Source organism: Diorhabda carinulata, chromosome 4 (genome assembly GCF_026250575.1).
Source record: "Diorhabda carinulata isolate Delta chromosome 4, icDioCari1.1, whole genome shotgun sequence".
NCBI lineage: Eukaryota > Metazoa > Arthropoda > Insecta > Coleoptera > Chrysomelidae > Diorhabda > Diorhabda carinulata.
Window position 1 is genome coordinate 15343391 of NC_079463.1, and position 19354 is coordinate 15362744.

The following is a 19354-nucleotide window of genomic DNA, read 5'->3' on the forward strand; positions in this document are numbered from 1 at the left end:
GGTCCACGGGAAACTCGATAGAAGTCTACGTTGGGCGTAATGAAAAATGAGAGTCTACAAACTTAAGGGCAGGTACATGAAAATTTATTTGGTTTCGATAGTGAGGAACTAAAATGTTAGCTTGACCTTTCGTATCATTAAAGGCAGATAATATGTTAAGAAGCTCAACAACTATTAATTGTAAAAACGTGCATAATCCATATCCAGTATAATGCTTGTTTAGACGTGCAAATTAATACGACTTGTGGTGAATTTGCTTGCAATCTTGCACGAACTTATTTGACTCTTCACAAATATAAATACGAATGTCAAGGATAAATAGTCCAGTCAAATTGGTCCTTAAAATAGAGCTAAAAATTGGTATGAATATTCAGAATACTATTATTTTTATTGATGTTGAAAATTTGCAAAAATAGGTTTTTCGCCTTTTCAGCTAAATGGTGAGTTTTACAGCAAAAATAGTTCAAACAAAAATTGTAGATCATCCGATTTTTTACAAAAAACGTATCCACACTTTTTTTCATAAGTATTGCCATTTCCGTGATATAGCGGTTGAGAGAATTGAAAAAATATTTTATTCGTAATATGCACACGTTTCCACACCACCTATGAGGTAGTGAGCTTGGCCCTTTTTTAACGTGGTTTCCCCGGTAGGCCTATTCCACGACCTATTGAATCAAATTGAGTATTGAAAATGATGAAAGCTGTGTAAATTATGTAATATATAATTGAAAAAATAATTTGGAAAAATTATTCTGTTTTTTTTTTCGTACCAAGCTTGATTTAAAATATCATGGTGACTCTCAATAAAACATAATGATCCTGTTTTTTCTGTAATAATAGTTTCTTCACCATACTCCAACTCCAATCGCATTTTAATGGTTCTGTTATCTATTGTTGATTTTTTACAAATACTTTTCAATTCGTCTAATGTGAATTGACAATCATCGTTATTTTCAATATACTTAAATATTTCTCTCATCGCAATATTTGTAGCTTCATCTTGAGGACAACCGGCTTTACCCCCTGTGGTCGGTTTCAAAAAGAATTGTAGCAATCGTTATGATACTTAACCTCGGCAGTGACTAAATCATATTCAAATTCAATTCGAACAACAGCTTTGGCTACATCATCACAACGAGTTTTAGCTGTAGTTAGAATACTTTTTTCTTCTCCAACTCTCCATTTAATTCATGGCCGTAAAATAAACAACACTGTTTGAAGCAAAATGTAGTTTCACTTACTACTACACCTCTAGTACGAGGACTTATTTTTGATGCACCAGCTTCTTCTTCTTGGCGCCGTCTTTCCACGGCATCAATGCTACTTTTTGAGTATAATTTTTTCGTCACCGCACATGAATTTTTACAGATGTCCGGTCTTTCAGGTACTCTGAAAACTCATCACCTCTTTCAATACTTGCATCAATTAATGTTTTCATGTCGCGATCAATAGTAATAACTCCACTTTAAGTCAAAGGTTGACTACAAATTAAGCAGAATTGCGACATTTTTTTTAAAAACAATAAAATGCACAAACTTTGTAACAAAATACATGAAATGTTACTCAAGGCCTTGCGACTAAATGAAAATGGGGGCGGAGTTTTTGACGTTCATTTATATTCTAAGAATTTTATAATTTGTATGTGTATAAGACATATGGACTCATGTGTTTATTCGTATAACGGTTCAAAAATTTATATAAATCTACATTAACGTGCATATTACAAATAAAATATTTTTTTCAATTGTTTCAACCGCTATATCACAGAAATGGCAATACTTATGAAAAAAGTGTGGATACATTTTTTGTAGAGAATCGAATGATCTACAATTTTTGTTTGAACTATTTTTGCTGTAAAACTCACCATTTAGCTGAAAACGCGAAAAACCGATTTTTGGAAACTTTCACAATCAATAAAATTTTTTGCACAAGGGGGATTAGTGGGGAGTTTTCATAATTTATTTATAATAATTCATACCAATTTTTAGCTCTATGGGAATTTTTGTAACCTTCAAAGTTTTATTTGACTGGACTAAAACGTTACTCATTTATTTAGGGAATTTCATAAAGAAAAGTGAATCGATATTAGTGATTGTCAGTGTCAGGAAAGTAAGTATCTACATAACTATTTGTTATATGCATAAAGTGATATTTTATATATTATTTATTTTACAATTTATTTTTAACAAAGGAAAATACTGGTCGCCGTGTTTTTTCAGTTTTCAAACTTGTCGCAGGTAGAATGCTTTAATGAACATATTAAGATATTCTGTCAATGGAAATACCACCATTGATCATAAATCCAGATAGGGAAGTGGAGAGTGTGATATTATAGGAGGTGCTACTCAAGCTTAGCACTAATGAGGAATAAAAAATTACATTCAAAAAAGGGTATCAAAAATTTTGGCTGCAGGTAGAAATACCCGAAAAATATCCTGAACTGTGAGGAATTGTGCAAAAGCGTTTCCCTCGTCATATCTTGTCGTAAAATGTTTTAGTGCAGTTGCAAACTTATTAACAAAAAAAAAAAGGAGCAGATTGAATATCACAGATTGGGGAGATTTGCAGTTATTCTCTCCAAAAATATTGATAATTAGCTGTCAATCCATTAAGTATATCCGTCTCATTAAAAATATGGCCCACTTCAAAACCGACGTTTACTTTGGTTCTTTTTGTAATGAGATAAGCAATAATAAATCATCATCATGGTTTCTCAAATTTGCTGCGTGCCACATTTTCACATCTGCAACTCCAGTGTCTCTACATCAATTGAATAAACATTTGTCCGTAAACATACAGTCCGTTGGAGGCCCAACAGTATTGAAACACTTTCAAAACAAAACTGTTCGAAATTTCTGTCCAAATGGTGTTTGTGTTTTTTCTTTGTCCTGTCCGCTTGATGGAAATCAGACATAAGAAATAACAAAGTGTGTTTATTTTTAAATTTCAAATTATGCCAGCTGATGAACAGGAATTTATACTTTTAATTTAATCGTTTGAGGAGAATAAAATTCATTATATCATTTGCTCATTTTATTAAAAGTCATGGATGATAAAATCATTGAAAACTCAAGCATATAAATAAATATGAAATTCAAATATAAACATACAATATATTGCACCTAAGATTATAACTCCCTATACACATTGTACATTTTCTTGTTATATAAGATCTTTATTAATTCGAAGTAAACTTAGCGTTTTGTATCGGTTATTTATAAAATTAGTGAGATAAAAATTAATAAAAACACTTGTTTCGGGGAATTAAATGCATTTTTTCCATTGGTTAAGTCGATTTTTATAATTTATTAAGATGAACGTCATTTCTATTTATTTGATCTTGCTGATGAGCTGGAGCCATGTTCGGAAGATTTTGTTCTTTTGGTTGTTCGTATTGTTGATCAATGACCTAAAAATAAAAATATGAAAAAATAATGATTCCAAATGTTTCTTCTTGAATAAAATTATCTTTGGTGTAAAAAGTCTACTGGGATATATTCTGAGTCAAAGTCACGAATTCGTAGATTATTAAGGTATTGATTTTAACACGTTGACGAACTTGCGTCTATAGCCTCCAAAGAATGACGACAATGGCCTTCCAAAACGAAACGGTCGTTTGTAGACAATATGGCTATAGCATCATAAATGTGCTTTTACCAGCTTACAAGTAAAAGCATACAATTTTTTAAGTTGAATTTAATTTTCCATCTGTTATAAGAGTTGCAGCTACAGTATGCACGTGGTTGTGAAGGGAGTAGTGCGATCGTATTTTTTTTGAATTATTGACATGATATTCATATTTCTGCACAAAGTTTGCATAGTTTGACAAGTATACTGCAGCTATAAATCAATTCCTAATCAAATATATAATTCCCGAATATGTCCAAAAATTGATAGTTCTCATCTTAGTAATGACTTTCAAACTCTTACCTGCTGTTGATTTTGTTGAGGATGACCTTGTAGTTGTGCTTCTTGTTCTTTTACAGCCTGTTGAGCAGACTGAGTTATTTGCTGGTTGACAGTTTGGGGAACCTGCTGCTGTTTATAATCTCTTTGAGAATCCTGGTGTTGCTGTTGTCCATCTTGTGGCACTTGCTGCTGTTGTCCAACTTGTGGCACTTGTTGCTGTTGTCCACCTTGTGGCACTTGCTGCTGTTGTCCACCTTGTGGAACTTGCTGCTGCTGTTGATATCCTCCTTGAGGAATCTGATGTTGGTTATATCCACCTTGAGGAACCTGTTGTTGATATCCTCCTTGAGGAATCTGTTGTTGATATCCTCCTTGGGGAATCTGTTGTTGATATCCTCCTTGAGGAACCTGCTGTTGTTGATATCCACCTTGAGGATGCTGTTGTTGTTGGTACCCTCCCTGAGGAATGTGTTGTTGATAAGCACCTGGAGGTACTTGTTGATATCCTCTTTGTTGCATATGTTGCTGCTGATATCCTTGAGGAGGAACCTGTTGATGATATCCACCTGGTGGTAGCTGCTGATAGGCCGGAGGAATATTGTTCATAGCTTGCTGTTGCCTTATATATTCTGCAAGTTCTTCATCTGTGAATGGTCTTTGTTCATCAAGTCCTAGGTTTAAACAATTGAATGAAAAAATATAAATTTTAGCACAGAAATATAGCAAAAACATTTAATACTAAAAAAATAGTTTGAAGGTTAACCTTGCCATCCATGGTCTTGTTTGAAGTCGTTAGCATTGGTACGTGCTAGGAATTCATGAAAATCTATGAAACCATCACGATTTGCATCCATCTCTCTAAAAACACTCTCTCTCATTCTTTCCATTTCTTCAATTCGTTCACGCCAATCGTCTTCAGGAGCATCTAAAATTGTTGTGCAATATATTAGACAGGATGAAATTTTTTTCCGTAAACACATACTTTGTTGATACATTTTATCCAGTTCCTTAACGAATAAGGCCTTCACTTCATCTTGATCCCATAGACCATTACCATCTAAGTCGTGTAACATAAAAAATGTCTTAGGATCAAAGTCTTGTTGCATTTGATCCTGTTCTTCCCAGACTTCTTCTAATTGAGCTTTGTGTCCAGGCTCATGGAGTTTTTCATGATTTTTATGTTTCTTTTCCATCTCCTGAAAGGTAATTAAAATTAATGCAAATTTTCTTCATTTTCAGAATTTCTGACCTGATATTCCATTTCGATTTTTTTTCTTTCTTCTTCCGTAGTATGATTTAATTTATCTTGTTTTCTATATTCTTTTTCTAATTCATACTGCTTGAACTCCTCTTTACGTTTCTTATCAGCTTCAGCTAAATCTGCTGTGGTTTTGGCAATAAGTTTTTTCAAATCCTCAATTTCAAAAGTATGAGGATTTGAACGATCTACATGATGATGCATAGGGTCTTCGATATCTATTGAATTTGTATCTTCCAGTTTTCTTCGTTGTTCTACTAGTTGCTTTAATCTTTCTAATTCTATCCTTTTCAATTCATCTAAGCGAGTCCTAACATGATGAGAGACAAATTCTAGCTCTTCTGCTATTTTTCCAGATCTAATTTCACTTTCGTCAGCCTTCTCAAGTTTAGCTCTAAAATCTGGATCTGATTCTAAAGCATTCACAACCTCTTTTAGATACCTACAAAAATAAAAAGATTATCACATCAATAAAAAAACTATTCATTCACACAATAATTCGTTTTATTAAATTGAGAGTAAAGTTACAACAACGTAATCATGGCACTTACAGGTGAGAATTATGATGATCTGCCATGAGTAAAATGTAAATCATATAAACCCAAATAAAGAAAAAAATTTAAAATGTTGCAGAGTATAATAAAAGAGACAGAATTGAAGTTTTACTTCAAAGGAATAAAAACAGATAATTCTATCAGGAAGTAAAAAATAGGATAGATCATTGTGGAAGCAGTTATATTAGAAACAAATAAGAAGTTGGAATCGTCGAGTGGTGGATAGAATAGGTAATGAATCTGGGTGAAGTTTAGACCAAGCACCATGAATGTAATATGCCAGAAGAAAATGAAGCTATGGATAAATGTAGATGTACAAGAAAGAAATTATTAACTTAAATGTTTTGGAAAATTAAGTAAACACTGGAAGTCAACAATTTTTTCAAGATTATATATAACAATTGTGTAAGTGTGGTGCTCATAGACATATTCTACAGATGATTAAATACCTTTGTAGATAATATATTAGAATATCTGGCTGATTTTCCTAATAAATGATTATTTGAGCAAATTTGAAGAAATTCATTGATTTCAAACAATATGTAGATATACAGATACATCATAGAAAATGGACCAAGTTATGGGTAACCTAGAAATACCAAAAAAAGCATTAGACTTCTGAAAATGACAAGGCATTAGTGAAACCGATCCTCTATCCGCAGTCGTATTTCCTCTAGTCTTGGAGGAAATAACAAGAAATGATAGAATATTGATAGAAGAAACCAATAATAATCACCAATTTCTAGCGTCACCGGAGACAACTATGATGGCAACAGTAAGAAAGTATTTACAGGGGATAACAAGGTTAGAAAAATATTTGCAAAATTTTAACAAATTAGTAGAAATTAAACTAAATATATGGTAATGAGACAAACAAGAAACAGAACAATTAAAAATAACAGCCTTTGAATGGATACATATAATTTAAATATTTAGATGAGTATAACAATGAGATCGGAGAAGTTCTTAAGGAAAAAAATCGAAATTTTATTCTAAAGTTATGTAACAGTTTACGCTCATCAAGCCATTCAATTAAATAAGAAGCAAACATAAAATATTTGTTAACAATATTACACTAACTTTAATAAAGATGATGATCCAGTTATTTCATATGTTTATTATTTTTGTAATTAATTTGAACTACCTACATAATTTTAAAAAACGTTAGCATATTTTTTTGGAGCAATATCAAGGTACTGTGAACCAGAAGAGAAAATTGATGGTATTGTTAAAATATATGTGATGTGAAAAGATCTTCATGTTGTTTAAATGATTCCGACTTTACATTAATTAGACACACAACCTGTGCTTGTGAAACATAGGTACTTAATCAAATTGAGAAACTACAGAAGGAACTATGAGAAAATGAGAAAATTTTTTCAAAAACATGCAACAGGGTCACCACAGTAAACGTTCCAGTCCTTCAAACCGAAACCAAGAAGTTATACCTGCCGCTTTGATAACCCTAAATCACGTACTAAGTCATTTAAATCTTTTTGAAAAATCAAATGTTGTTCTCCGTACGCTGTTCCAAAGGAAATTTCTAACTCCATTATTTCCCAAAACAATATCAAATTTGAATATTCAATGGTTGATAGATTCTCGCCATACACTAAACCAATGACACCTATAGCTGACACAGCACACATGGGGAGCCCACTGTTTCTCTATCTCCGATTACAATACTAAAATACATGAAATAAGCCTTTTTCACATTTTTATGAAATGGTCTGATTTCTGAACTTCACTATAAATTGTTCACAAATGTAAAAAAGCTTGTAAGAAGAAATTTTGCAACTGTGGCGCGTATGATTTGCCACTTTTCTCGTTAAAAAAAATTATTAACTATATAAAATTTTTCTCTTTAAAACTCATACGTAAACTAGATAAGAAATAAATAACTCACTCTTTGAAATCATTCTGCTCATAAATTCAGGCCTATTTAACAACCTCAAAAATTTTTATTATCTTTAAAAAAAGGAACTAAAGAATATACATAAAAGTGGTATGTGTTAGGGCTTTATGAATATTTTGAGGGTTTTCTGCATTAGGATATAAATGTGCCAAAGTTGCATTGACACCATTTTGAAATAGTTTCAAATAATAATTGTCATTTAAATTGCCCTCGATGAAAAAGGGACCAACGCAGGCCAGGACTGGCCGGGTCCGCGAGGGCCCCCGGTCCCATATCTAATCTGCTTTTTATTGATATTGAAAGGGATTTATTTCATGATTTAGACATGATCAAAATTGTAGATAAAATAGCTTTAATAATCAGCGTGTTGTTCTCAGTGTGTGTTATTCTAATATAACAACTTTGAAAACTATTACATTTACAGAATTTTTTAAAAATATTTTTATTATTTTTCTAGTTCCTAAAACCCGTCTTTCATTATTTTTATTACACAGAGTTTTGACATTAGTCATTAATACTTCGGTATAAATAAAATACTTTATTTTGAAATACATCAACAAGAGTCCAAAATCATAATATGTATTTGTATAAAAACCTAGCTGAATTTCTTCTTCTTGCGTGCCAAAATAGCGTAAAAACGCTTTTTCAAGTACCTAATTTTCAAAAAGTAGCCAAGGAAGAGACTCCAAACTTTGCTGGTGTTATCCATACCCCGCGGTAGAGTGCCCCTTCACAGGTTTTAGCTGAAGCCGTAAGTAGACCCAATACGGGCCTGGCCAATGATATGTTTTCCAGAAATCCTTGCCCAAGCATTAACGTTTTAAGGGTATTGCATGTGTTCTTTTCTCATCCAGTGAGAATTTTCCGTTGACTAGAGGCGGCAATTTGCCTATTGCTACAGGTTTTATTGTTTAATGGCTTCATTTATACCCCAATATGACTATCCTAGGTTCTCTCCCTCGCCGGAGTTGTGTGGCCCCAAAAGGGGTATTTTTGCGGTTACAGTCTTAAAGGACTCGCAATATCGAAAACCTGGTAATTGTTAAAGTTTTATTACATTAAATTCTACATTGAATTCGCACATTTTTCTGACCACTCGTAACATATTAAAGTTGGACTAGTTTTTTTTAAGCAATCTATTTATCAATAAAGTGGTTAATATAAAAATAAAAGAGGAGTAAACTCTGTGAAGAATTAAACAAAAAATGAACATTTTTCGATCAATCGTCTCCCTACAGTGTCGCTTTAAATTTAGATAATTTCTTAACATAGTAATCATCAATGATGACAATTTTTTTTAAGTGCTGTGTGTGCTATTTTAAACATAATACTAGAGCAAAACTAGTTTTATTAACATTAAAGAATATATAAAAATATATTATTAAAAAATAGATTTAAATAGAATACGATGCGATCCATTAAATTGTTATAAAGATGGATACGGCATAATAAGTAACACAATTCATGTTATTAATTAATGATGATTTTATTTTACAATAATAAAAATTAGTTAAAGTAAATGGACAAATGGAAGGTCGTAATACCACTAGACTCCTCAAAGTCTTCGCCCCATATATGTAGTCAGGTCTTCTAGCTTGTCAATCTTATTAGGTTAGAAGGAGTTAGTGCAGGATTTACCCTTGCAATTGGCACAAATCAACGAGCACTTCATCCCAGCCTTCCGACACCCACAACTACCTACGCACTCCTTGTGACAATTGCAGGAAATTATAGAGAGGGATGACTGGGAAGCTGGTTCTTTAGAGGTAGTAACAGAATCAAAAGCAAACTTTGGAGCCTGCTAGCCCCAGTGGAGCGGATCCATCCGGTGTCCCAACCACAGTTGTAGGTGCTTTCTTAAGCAATGTTAGCAGGCTGCTTCGGAAGTTGGTGATAGGTATGCCATGTTGAATTTATACTGATCGGATAGCAATTTGATGTCATGATGTTGAGTGTCATGCTCGAAGAGGTTTGATTTCTTTTTCGAGAAGAGATTCATTTTCTCCAACAGATTCACGACCTTCTTGTTAGCTTGCTCCAAGAGTGCAGACGTTGCGTCACATCCACTTATGGTGTGGTATATGTTTCCGAGGGCATTTAAAAATATTTATATCGAAAATCCAATTGAAACAAATTTAACAATAAATGAATGTAATAAAATCTCAGTAAGACAAGTGTGAAAGAACTCTTTTGATAGCTTTACTTACCAGTAAGCCTTGAGGGGTTAAAGGTGAAACTGTACGGTCGATTGTTTTATTCTACACAGAATTTATTTCTCTTCAATTTTTATAAAAACCACTTTATTTACAAATGGGTTGGTTTAGATATTACCGAAAACGTGAAGTTAATACAATAATTTTTTAAAAATATGGAAAATGGTCAAGTTTGGTGTGCAGTATATGGAAACAAGTGGTCAGAAAAATGTGCGACCATTCTCATTCAATACAGCATTTAATGTTCTCAAACGTTTATAATAAACATGTTTTCGATATTGTGAATCGTTTAAGAAATATTATCGTAAAACCGCAAAAACACCCTTTTTGGGGACTCAATGCGCTCCGCTCCCCAATTGTGAGGAGGAAAACCTAGGATAGATATTGAGGTAGAAATGAAGCTATTAAAACAATAAAAACTTTTGTAGCAATTATTTCTGATATGAGGTTCAATCTTATTGGACTATATTGGATAACATTGTTATCTACTATTTCCGTCATTTGCTCATAAAAATATGTTTTCTTATTAAAATTATATTTCTTAGGCTCTGGAATAGGTTTCATTTTATAGGGATGCATTTTATTTTCTTTTGATATGTTTACTATTGATATTGACAAAGTCTTATTGCATTTGCAGTACCCCTTTTTTTTTAAACTATGGAGAAAGTCTTAGAACAATACGTACAGTAAGTACGGCTCTTGCAAAAAAGCCACTTCACACCAAACAAGTCGCTCATCAAAAAGACAAGTCCACCACAAGTGCGCTTTTGATAAAACCTCACATCAGACCATCATAACGGCGTTAGAAAATAGGAAAGTGTAAATCCCTATTCTAAAATGGACCGAAGCAATGCTACAACATCGTATAGTAACAACAAGACTAAATAGAAACACTTCCCCTATTACTACACCACATAATGTGATGTCACGTTGGAATCAAAATGTGAAGTATAATGTATGCTGTATATCTGTTATAAAGTTATATTTTAGTTCCAAAAGTAACATTCAAAGACATGTCTATATATGTATATATGCTTATTGTATTTACTAGTTAAATTTCACGTTCTCAAGGCCGCCTGTTCCGTGAAATAACAGACTATTCAAAATATGATTAGCAAAATTATTCAATTTAATAATATTTTATTTATTTCTTTGAGCGAATCATATATAGGTAAATAAACAATGTTTTAAACGTAGACACTTTGTATTAAATGGAACTATCCTCTTCGAAATGTTTGGAACAAACACGCACTAAAATAAATTACATAAACAAGAGGTATCTTATCTAACTATTTGAGCCAGACTGAAACCGTTTTTGCTAATAATTCTACAATCGAATCGACAACAACATAAAATAAGTATAAGGTAAAAGCACTGGATATTTAGTTCTGAATGTTATGCTTCATGTGCACGGTCAGTTCTTCAGTTTGGTTTCGCTACTAGACACAGGAAATAATTGTATGTGAAAAAACACAAATTTGTGCAATTTCATTAGGTGAAAGCTTTAGGTAAAAATTGTAAAATATTAATGTTTTTTCTCATATTATCATTATGTAGGCAAATTACTTTTTTTGGTTGCTTATACCAAGTGTTTATATGTCACATTACAGCTAAGAAGTTAACCTAACATGTTCACTTTTCTTCAATAGGGAGGAGTCAATTACTAATTGACACTTGGGTGTCAATAACTTGTGCATAGGATTTTTTTACCATATAGTTTAATCTCTTTAGAATATAGAGTATTTTACTTGTTTTACACAACCTGTGCTTGTTAAAGGGTACATAAAGTTATATATTTTAGTAATGGACACAGGTGTCAATTACTAAATCAAAAGATGTCAATGACTAAAACATTGTTTTTTTTTCAGAATGAGTCCAAAAAAGTACACTGCTGAGCAAATGGCTAAAGCTATTGAAGCTGTACGCAACGGGGCACCTGTACAGAGCCTTTGATGTCCCTAGGGTCACTTTGATGTATAAAAGCAAGGAGAAAAGTCCAGAAGTTTGCAAAATGGGTTCCACTACTTACCTAACAGATGAAAAAGAGGCTATTTTAGTAGATTGGTTAACTAATTTGTCAAAAAGCCAATATCCACCTACCAAAGAAAAGCTTTTGGGCACATTGCAACTTTTCTTAAAGCCTTTTAAGACGTCACCCTGAACTAATGAAATCATCAGCATCAAAAAGTAATATAACCGAAGGACAAATTCGCTCATGATTTCAGGAAGTAGGTGAATATTTTGAATCAAAAGGAGTTTCCGCTCTACTTAGTGAACCCAGTCGTATCTTCAATGCTAACGAAAGTGCCTTCTATCTTATGCCCAGAGGCAACAAGGTCCTTGTAAAAAAAAGGCGAAAACAATGTAGATGTAAAAGAGACGAGAAAGAAAACTTAAAAGTTTTGATGTGCACCAATGCTGCAGGACAAGTAGCCCTGCCAATGGTAGTGTACTTATTTGAAAGAATTCCAGCTTATGTCAAATAAGATACCTTTTGGATGGGGAGTTGACCGATCTGAAAGCGGGTGGATGTGTGGTCTAACTTTTTATGAGTACATGACAATGTATTCGAACCTTGGCTTACAGAAAAAAATATAAGACCCGTAGTATTCTTTATGGACGCACATGTTTCCCATATGACACAACCCTCGTCCTAATTTTGTGCTAGCAAACAAATTGAGCTCTTTCTCTATATCCGAATGCAACTCATATTATGCAGCCCATATCGATCTTTAGAAGTCTTAAAGTTTATTGGAAACAAAAAGTGGATGAATGGGGAATGCAGAATTTTGGCGAGTACCAGATTTTGATCCGTTATTTAAGCATGCTCTGGAAAAAGATCCAACCAAATCGTTTATTATCGGCTTCCGAGCTACTGAGCTATGTCCTCTTGATATAAGGAATATTGACTACAAGAAGATTGTTGGTTCTATAACACAAAGTTACTTCATTGTTTATTTTTTGGAAATCATTGAAAGTCAAACTTCCAGCAGAAGAAATTGATGTTTAAAACAATAATGGTCTATTTAACGAGAAGCTAATACAAAAAATGAACGAAAAAACGCCATCTAAGAATACAATTACTCATTGTTCCTTGGGATATAGGCGGTAAATCAGGAAAACAAGTCACTACTACTGTTTGGGTTTTATCTCAGTAACATATCATTTGTAAAATTATTATATGCATTTCTATTGGTCTAACTATTTTTCAAAATTTAAGTTATCGAATTTTAAACTAATATTAAAATAATGACAACTTAAAATTACAGACCAATTATTTGCTGGGGCAAATTAAACAAACTAATATTGCCACAGAAACTCTTTAAAGTATTTAAGAAAAATATAATAATCTGAGTATATTATAGTGAAATTTTATAATATAATTTTATTCTATTTTTTTTTCAATGGATGCAATAATCTTTGAAATAATAACATTTTCAAATAAAAAATGATGAGACCTTTTAAACGATACATCACAAGGCTATAATTCCCATTAAAAAAATTGATGGTGTTCCCGTAATTTGAAGGGAATAATGTCAATGTATAATTAAAAATGTATGTGTTTCTGGAGTTTTACTTACTAAACGATATATATAATACATAAAAAAGAATATATGACTGTAAAGTAAGACATAGAAAAATATTTCCCATCACTGTTATGTAATGTTTTGACTTTGAAAAGTAGTGCCCTTTACTTTTCAAGCAGAATGCTGCTCTATAAAGGCTCATTTTTGAGGCCACAAGATGGGAAGTAGAAAATCACATTTTTTGGTGAGGGTGTGAAAATTACAGTTCTAAAGACTTTGTAGTGTAGGATTCGACCTAAAATGAAGTGCTTTGATAATTTAGAATAGAATGCTATTTTTTGCGGCGAATTCAGGTATTATGTGGAGTGCTGCCAGATTGCTGTCAAATGTGAGGCGTAGAATTCCAAAACCAGCCAAGTCCAATTCGAAGATTTTTTTTATTTATTTTTTTTTAATAGTTTTTCTATTAGATTATCATTAGTTGGAAGGATTTCTTCCAAAAGCGGTTAAATCATATTGAAAATTGCCCTACAAAAATAAGGTATGTTCCAAATCCAGCCAGATCCTCAGTTACTCTCCTAGCCACTGGGAGCGCTCTCTTCAATATCTTTATCCGTAGCAACAGGTTAGGTTATCAACTGTTCTATTTACATTGTGTTTTAAAGAACTCTTTGAGATTAACATTTTTAGTTTCTCACTTTCTTTGTCATTTTTTGTAAAATATTTTTCAAACGTGATGGAAATATATCCTGAAGTGGTCGACAAACCCAGGAAAAGAAAATCAGATCCAGCGAAATGGAAAAAAACAATTGAAAAACATAGAAGGTAAGATTTATTATTCTCTAATTTTGTTTTTATTTTTCTTGTTTTCTTACTTTTTTATCTTTTTTATTTCAATGGCTTTTCATATACAGGCCTCCTGGAGTACCAATTTTGAAATGTGAATGTACACACAAAAAAAAACTTACAAATGTGATTCAATATCTTCAATAGACATATCAAAATTCTTTCATCAATTTTATAGTAATAATACTAAGGTAATTATCATTCTACTAGATTATCAATTACTAAATAAATTAGATTATAATTAAATCTCATTAAATTACAGATGTCTCAAGATGCGTTCATCTCATATACCAACAGTAGCAATACGTCACGGAGACGAGCGAAGACCGAAGAAAGAGCCCCAAAAGATCTTACCATCAGGTATTTCGCCATCTGTGGGGATAAAAAGGTGCGAATTTGCAAGGAAGCTTTTTTAAAAATTCTAAAACTATCCAAAAACCGTGTCCAAGGCGTTATAAAACGCTTTAAAGCAAGCGGATTAATGCCTAAGGAGGGCAGAGGGGGATCCAGAACCTCAGAGCAATGGAAAGTAAAAAGAACAAGCGTTATGAATTTCATTAAAAAATTTAAATGCTTGGAAAACCATTATTCTAGGGAAAAATCTAATCGATTTTATCTTCCTTCCGACCTTAATATCAACAAAATGTGGCGAATGTACTGTCGAGAATGTGAGGAAAATGGTAAATTGGAATCATTAGTGAAGTCGAAATACTTCCGCAACATTTTTAATAATTATTTCAACTTAGGCTTTGGGAGTCCCAGGTCAGATGAATGTAGTACATGCATTTCTCTTAAGGAAAAATTTAAAAGGGAAACCAATAATAGAAAAAGAAAAATACTTGAAACTGACTTGATATTACATAAGAAACAATCTAAACAATTTTACGAACTTTTAAAAAAAACAAAGGGTCGACACTTACGTTCAGCTTTGATTGTCAAAAGAACCAAACTTTGCCTCGTGTCCCTGATCAAAGTGCCTACTACAGCCGACAATTTTATAAATACAATTTTACAATAGTTCAGGGAAGCTCAAGGGACAAGCAAACGAAACAAAATGTTTTTATATATCATGAAGTTGAACACCGGAAAAGCTCCAATGAAATTGCTTCCACGGTATATGACTACCTTGTCAATTTTTCAAATATTCATGATCCACATGTGAGTAAGGTTAAAATTTTTTGTGATGGTTGTGGGTGACAAAATAAAAATTCTGTTCTAATCGCAATGCTATCCTTTTGGCTACTGATGATAGCCAACCACAATGTAAAAGAGGTAGAGATCGTATTCCCTGTAGTAGGACATTTGTTTTTACCGTCCGACTGTGTATTTGGTAGGATCGAAAAAGAAATCAAACAAAAAAGTGTAATAATAGATCCTGAGGAGTACGTCAACATTTTTTCAAACCAAGGAACCACGATTAATCTCAGCCCAAAAGTGTACGATTGGAAGAAGGCTCTATCCAACAACATTAAGGCTCCTGGACAGTGGCATTTTTCATTTGCCAAAGCAAAAAGATTTGTTTTACGGAGGAACAAGTCCCATTCAAATGTTTTGATAAAGGGGGAAGCCTATTATAGAAATGATGTTGGTGTTTTCAAAGGTTTCACAAAAAAAACCAAAGTTTCCAAAACCTCGGTGAGAGAATAGAGAGTATTCCTCCGAAAAATAGATTAGTTTCAGAATTGAAGAAAATTGATGTTGACAATTTGTTAAAAAAACATTATGGACCAGACTGGGCAACTTTGCCGGAGCTGGATTATTATAAAAATGCGATTCACCAATAATCAATCACAAGAACAGAAAATTTCTGATGTAATAATTAATAATTTTGTATACTAAATTAATAAAAACTTGTTTTTTTTATTATTTGTTTATGTTTGCAATGCCCAATTTTCCATAGCTATGAAATATGGTGAAAATATAAATTGCAATAAATATATGTGTTAAAAAAAATACATAATTACATAAATAATATTTTTATGGGTTTCCAAAATCAGCTAACTCCAAAAAGAATTTGGCTGCCAGGCTTAGGTAAATTAATTTTTTTTTCTCGAAAATTTTGTATTGCTGTTAGAGGACTGGTATCTAAGTGGCAAAGAAAAAAAAGAAGAGATAACATCAGCTGTTCACTGATAACACAAAAATATGTGACCTTTATCGGCCAGCTGTGAAAAATTTTTAAAAATGGACTTGGCTGGTTTTGGAATTCTACGCCTCATGTCACCAATCTCACTCCAAAAACTCATCGCCTCGCTGAAAATTGATTTCATTGTTTTTTGAGATTCCATGCCAAGTCACCTATTACTTCCTTTGGTAAGTACAGTTTCCAAGGTTTAACTCTGGTGTGTGGCATTCTGAGTCAAATCTGAGTCTCACTCCAAAAACTCATCTCGAGGATATCTTGATTTAATCATTTTTTGAGATACTGTTGCTAATTCACTTATGACTTCTGATGTGCTGCAACCTAAGTTAAATGATAAGTTTTTTGTGCGAGACTAATGGTCTTTGATACTCTTGCACCACTCTGCAGCACACCAGAAATAAACCTTGAAAATCCTAGTTCCTGAAGAAAGTCATACATGACTTGGCATGGCACCTCAAAAAAGATGAAATCAATATCTTGACGAGGCGATGAGTTTGTGAAATGAGATTGGAGGCTTTCGACGGCATTTTGGTTGCACTATACCCCACACCAAAATTGATCACACTGCACATTAATACCTATATTGTGACTCTCGACTTTCTCGTCCATTCTCCCTTTTAAAAATAGCAATTTATTTTAAATCATCAAAGGCACTTCATTTTAGGTCCAATCCTACTCGACACAGTCCCCAGAACTATCATTCTCACACCGTCACCATAAAATGTGATTTTTCACTTCCCAATCTGAAGCTTCAAAAATGAGCCCTTTAAAGCAGCTCTCTATTTGAAAAGTACAGGGCGCTATTTTTAAGGTCAAAACATTATGGCATAGGAAACTTTTTTTTTGTGGTCCCAAAACTCTCATTTTACAGACTTAAAGAATATGATTACTAAAAGAAATGAATGCAAATTACCTATGATATTCCATATAATCTTCTAATCCATTCACTTCTGAATCATGTTCTTCCTCTTTCTTTTGTGTCACTGGAGGAGCATAACATACTTGGATTGTCAAACATATGGATAGAAAGTATAACCACTTCATTATAACTAATGTAGCAAGCTAAAATCATCATGATAAATAAAACTGACAAAATTACAGAAATATTCTTAATGTTCAACTATCAACAAAATATATTTCAATTTTAACCATAGTCTCAGTAGAGCCCTAATTATTATAAATAAAAATATTGTGGATATATTGTTCTGAATATAATTTGAAATAAATCAATTTCAATTCCAAGTAAAACAATTTGTCATGGTTGTATGTTTTATCATTTACCTGTTATGTTTATAATTATTGTGGAAATCTCCAGCTACAATTTTTTGAAGAAAAAAACATAATAGGTATAAATTTTTAATTGAAAAAAGCTTGATCACAAAAATTAAGTATCCCTTTCAAATGTTATATCTATAATTTTAAAATAAAAAAATAGTTCAATTATGAGAACTTATTTCAAATTAAGAAAACCAATATATCCTAATAACAGAAGTAACTAATTGATACAGTAGGTACAAAATAAAAGCTTACTTATGAATTACACCACAAGTAGTATGTGTGTATTATATTTTTTGTATCTGGTACTTATGGTTTTTATTGATGTTACCAGTTTTTACACTTTTACGACATCCTTATCTTTATGTTTACTAATGTAATGGAGTTTTACACATATGTGACGTGTACTATCTACCTTTTTTTTCTAGATAGTTTACATGGATGACACAAGGTCAATTTCATTTTGTATTATCGTCTTAGAGACCTAGATGGGTCTGCCAGCATAAATCCAAATCAAATCGGCAACAATATCCGTTCTGATTATTATTTCATTATCATTGTGTATTAAACGTTATCAATCCATGTGCTAGATTTGTATTATTTATGTATTTTTGATAATTTCACCGATAATGATGATAATTTGTATGTGGAAGTTTTGAAAAAAAAAACATTTGTTTTACACACTTTCAAAATTGTCTCCTCGCGAACGAGAATTTTGAAAATACGATCCCTGAACTGATTCGGAATTTGACCCGCGAACAAAGCTAATGTAAAGCATTTATTCTCATATCCTTATAAAGGTGTTTACAAGATGATTCCCACATATAAGCAGTACTGAATTAAGATATTGACATTTCGCATGTTATATTATAATCAACTTTTTGTGTTAAACGTTTGATTTAGAGAATTATTTTTTACATTTAATATTCTATTTTCGCCTTGTTCATAAATAGTAACTTTTAAGGCTCTTATTAAAATGAGTTGAAGTATCATACAATCGGTAAAAAACAGTTTTGTCAAGTTTTATTTGAATTATGAGGTGCTTCTATAATATTTCAAAATAACTATAATAATATTACAAATAACCAGATATATATTTTTTTCATGAAGTTTTCAAATTCCATGGTTTTGTGGTAACATATTTTAAGCATACAAAACTTTTAGACCTATTTTTACCAAAAAAATGAATTTGAAAATCACTTTCTCCAAGTTAGTGGTATGAGCTACCGTAAAAGTAACATTTCAATATAGACCTTTAAATAAAATTTAAATTTGCCATTATTTTATAACAGAACAATAGTAATGCTTCGAGGCGTTTTGAGCGTTGAGATAAATATTGACAAATGGCGAAACAGAAAATATAAAGTGATAGCTTTAAGAAGTTATGTTATAATTTGTAAGTCATTGATTTTTTTAGTGGAGTGCTTAACTGATTTACATTAAAGTAAAATCAAAATATCTTGTGCTGCATCACAAGAATTATTCGAAAGTACTTATAATATCTCACACTTTAACCCACCTCTTGACAAGAGTCGTCGTAAGCGATAGTCATGACGTCATGAGTGACGTTAACGCCGCGACAACAACGATCGTAGTCACTATGTGGAACGCCCAAAAGAGTATTTCAGGCGCCGTGAACACTTGGTGCAATGCACCGTAGATGGGGTCGATTTGGTTGGACGAATTAATTGTCGTGAACCATCTAAATACG

General features: G+C 32.3%; 1 protein-coding gene across 1 annotated transcript; it reads right to left on the bottom strand.

Annotated features, from left to right (window-relative positions):
* Nucleotides 1-3018: 3018 nt before the first annotated feature.
* On the bottom strand, nt 3019-18139 carry LOC130893090 (nucleobindin-2-like). The gene is made up of 7 exons (XM_057798886.1): nt 17899-18139; nt 17282-17430; nt 5162-5612; nt 4895-5108; nt 4676-4837; nt 3934-4583; nt 3019-3412 (listed from the first exon to the last, which is right to left on the bottom strand). The coding sequence occupies exons 2-7, from the start codon at nt 17410-17412 to the stop codon at nt 3302-3304; spliced, it is 1719 nt and encodes a 572-aa protein (XP_057654869.1). The 5' UTR covers nt 17413-17430; nt 17899-18139; the 3' UTR covers nt 3019-3301.
* Between the last annotated feature and the right edge of the window lie 1215 nt (nt 18140-19354).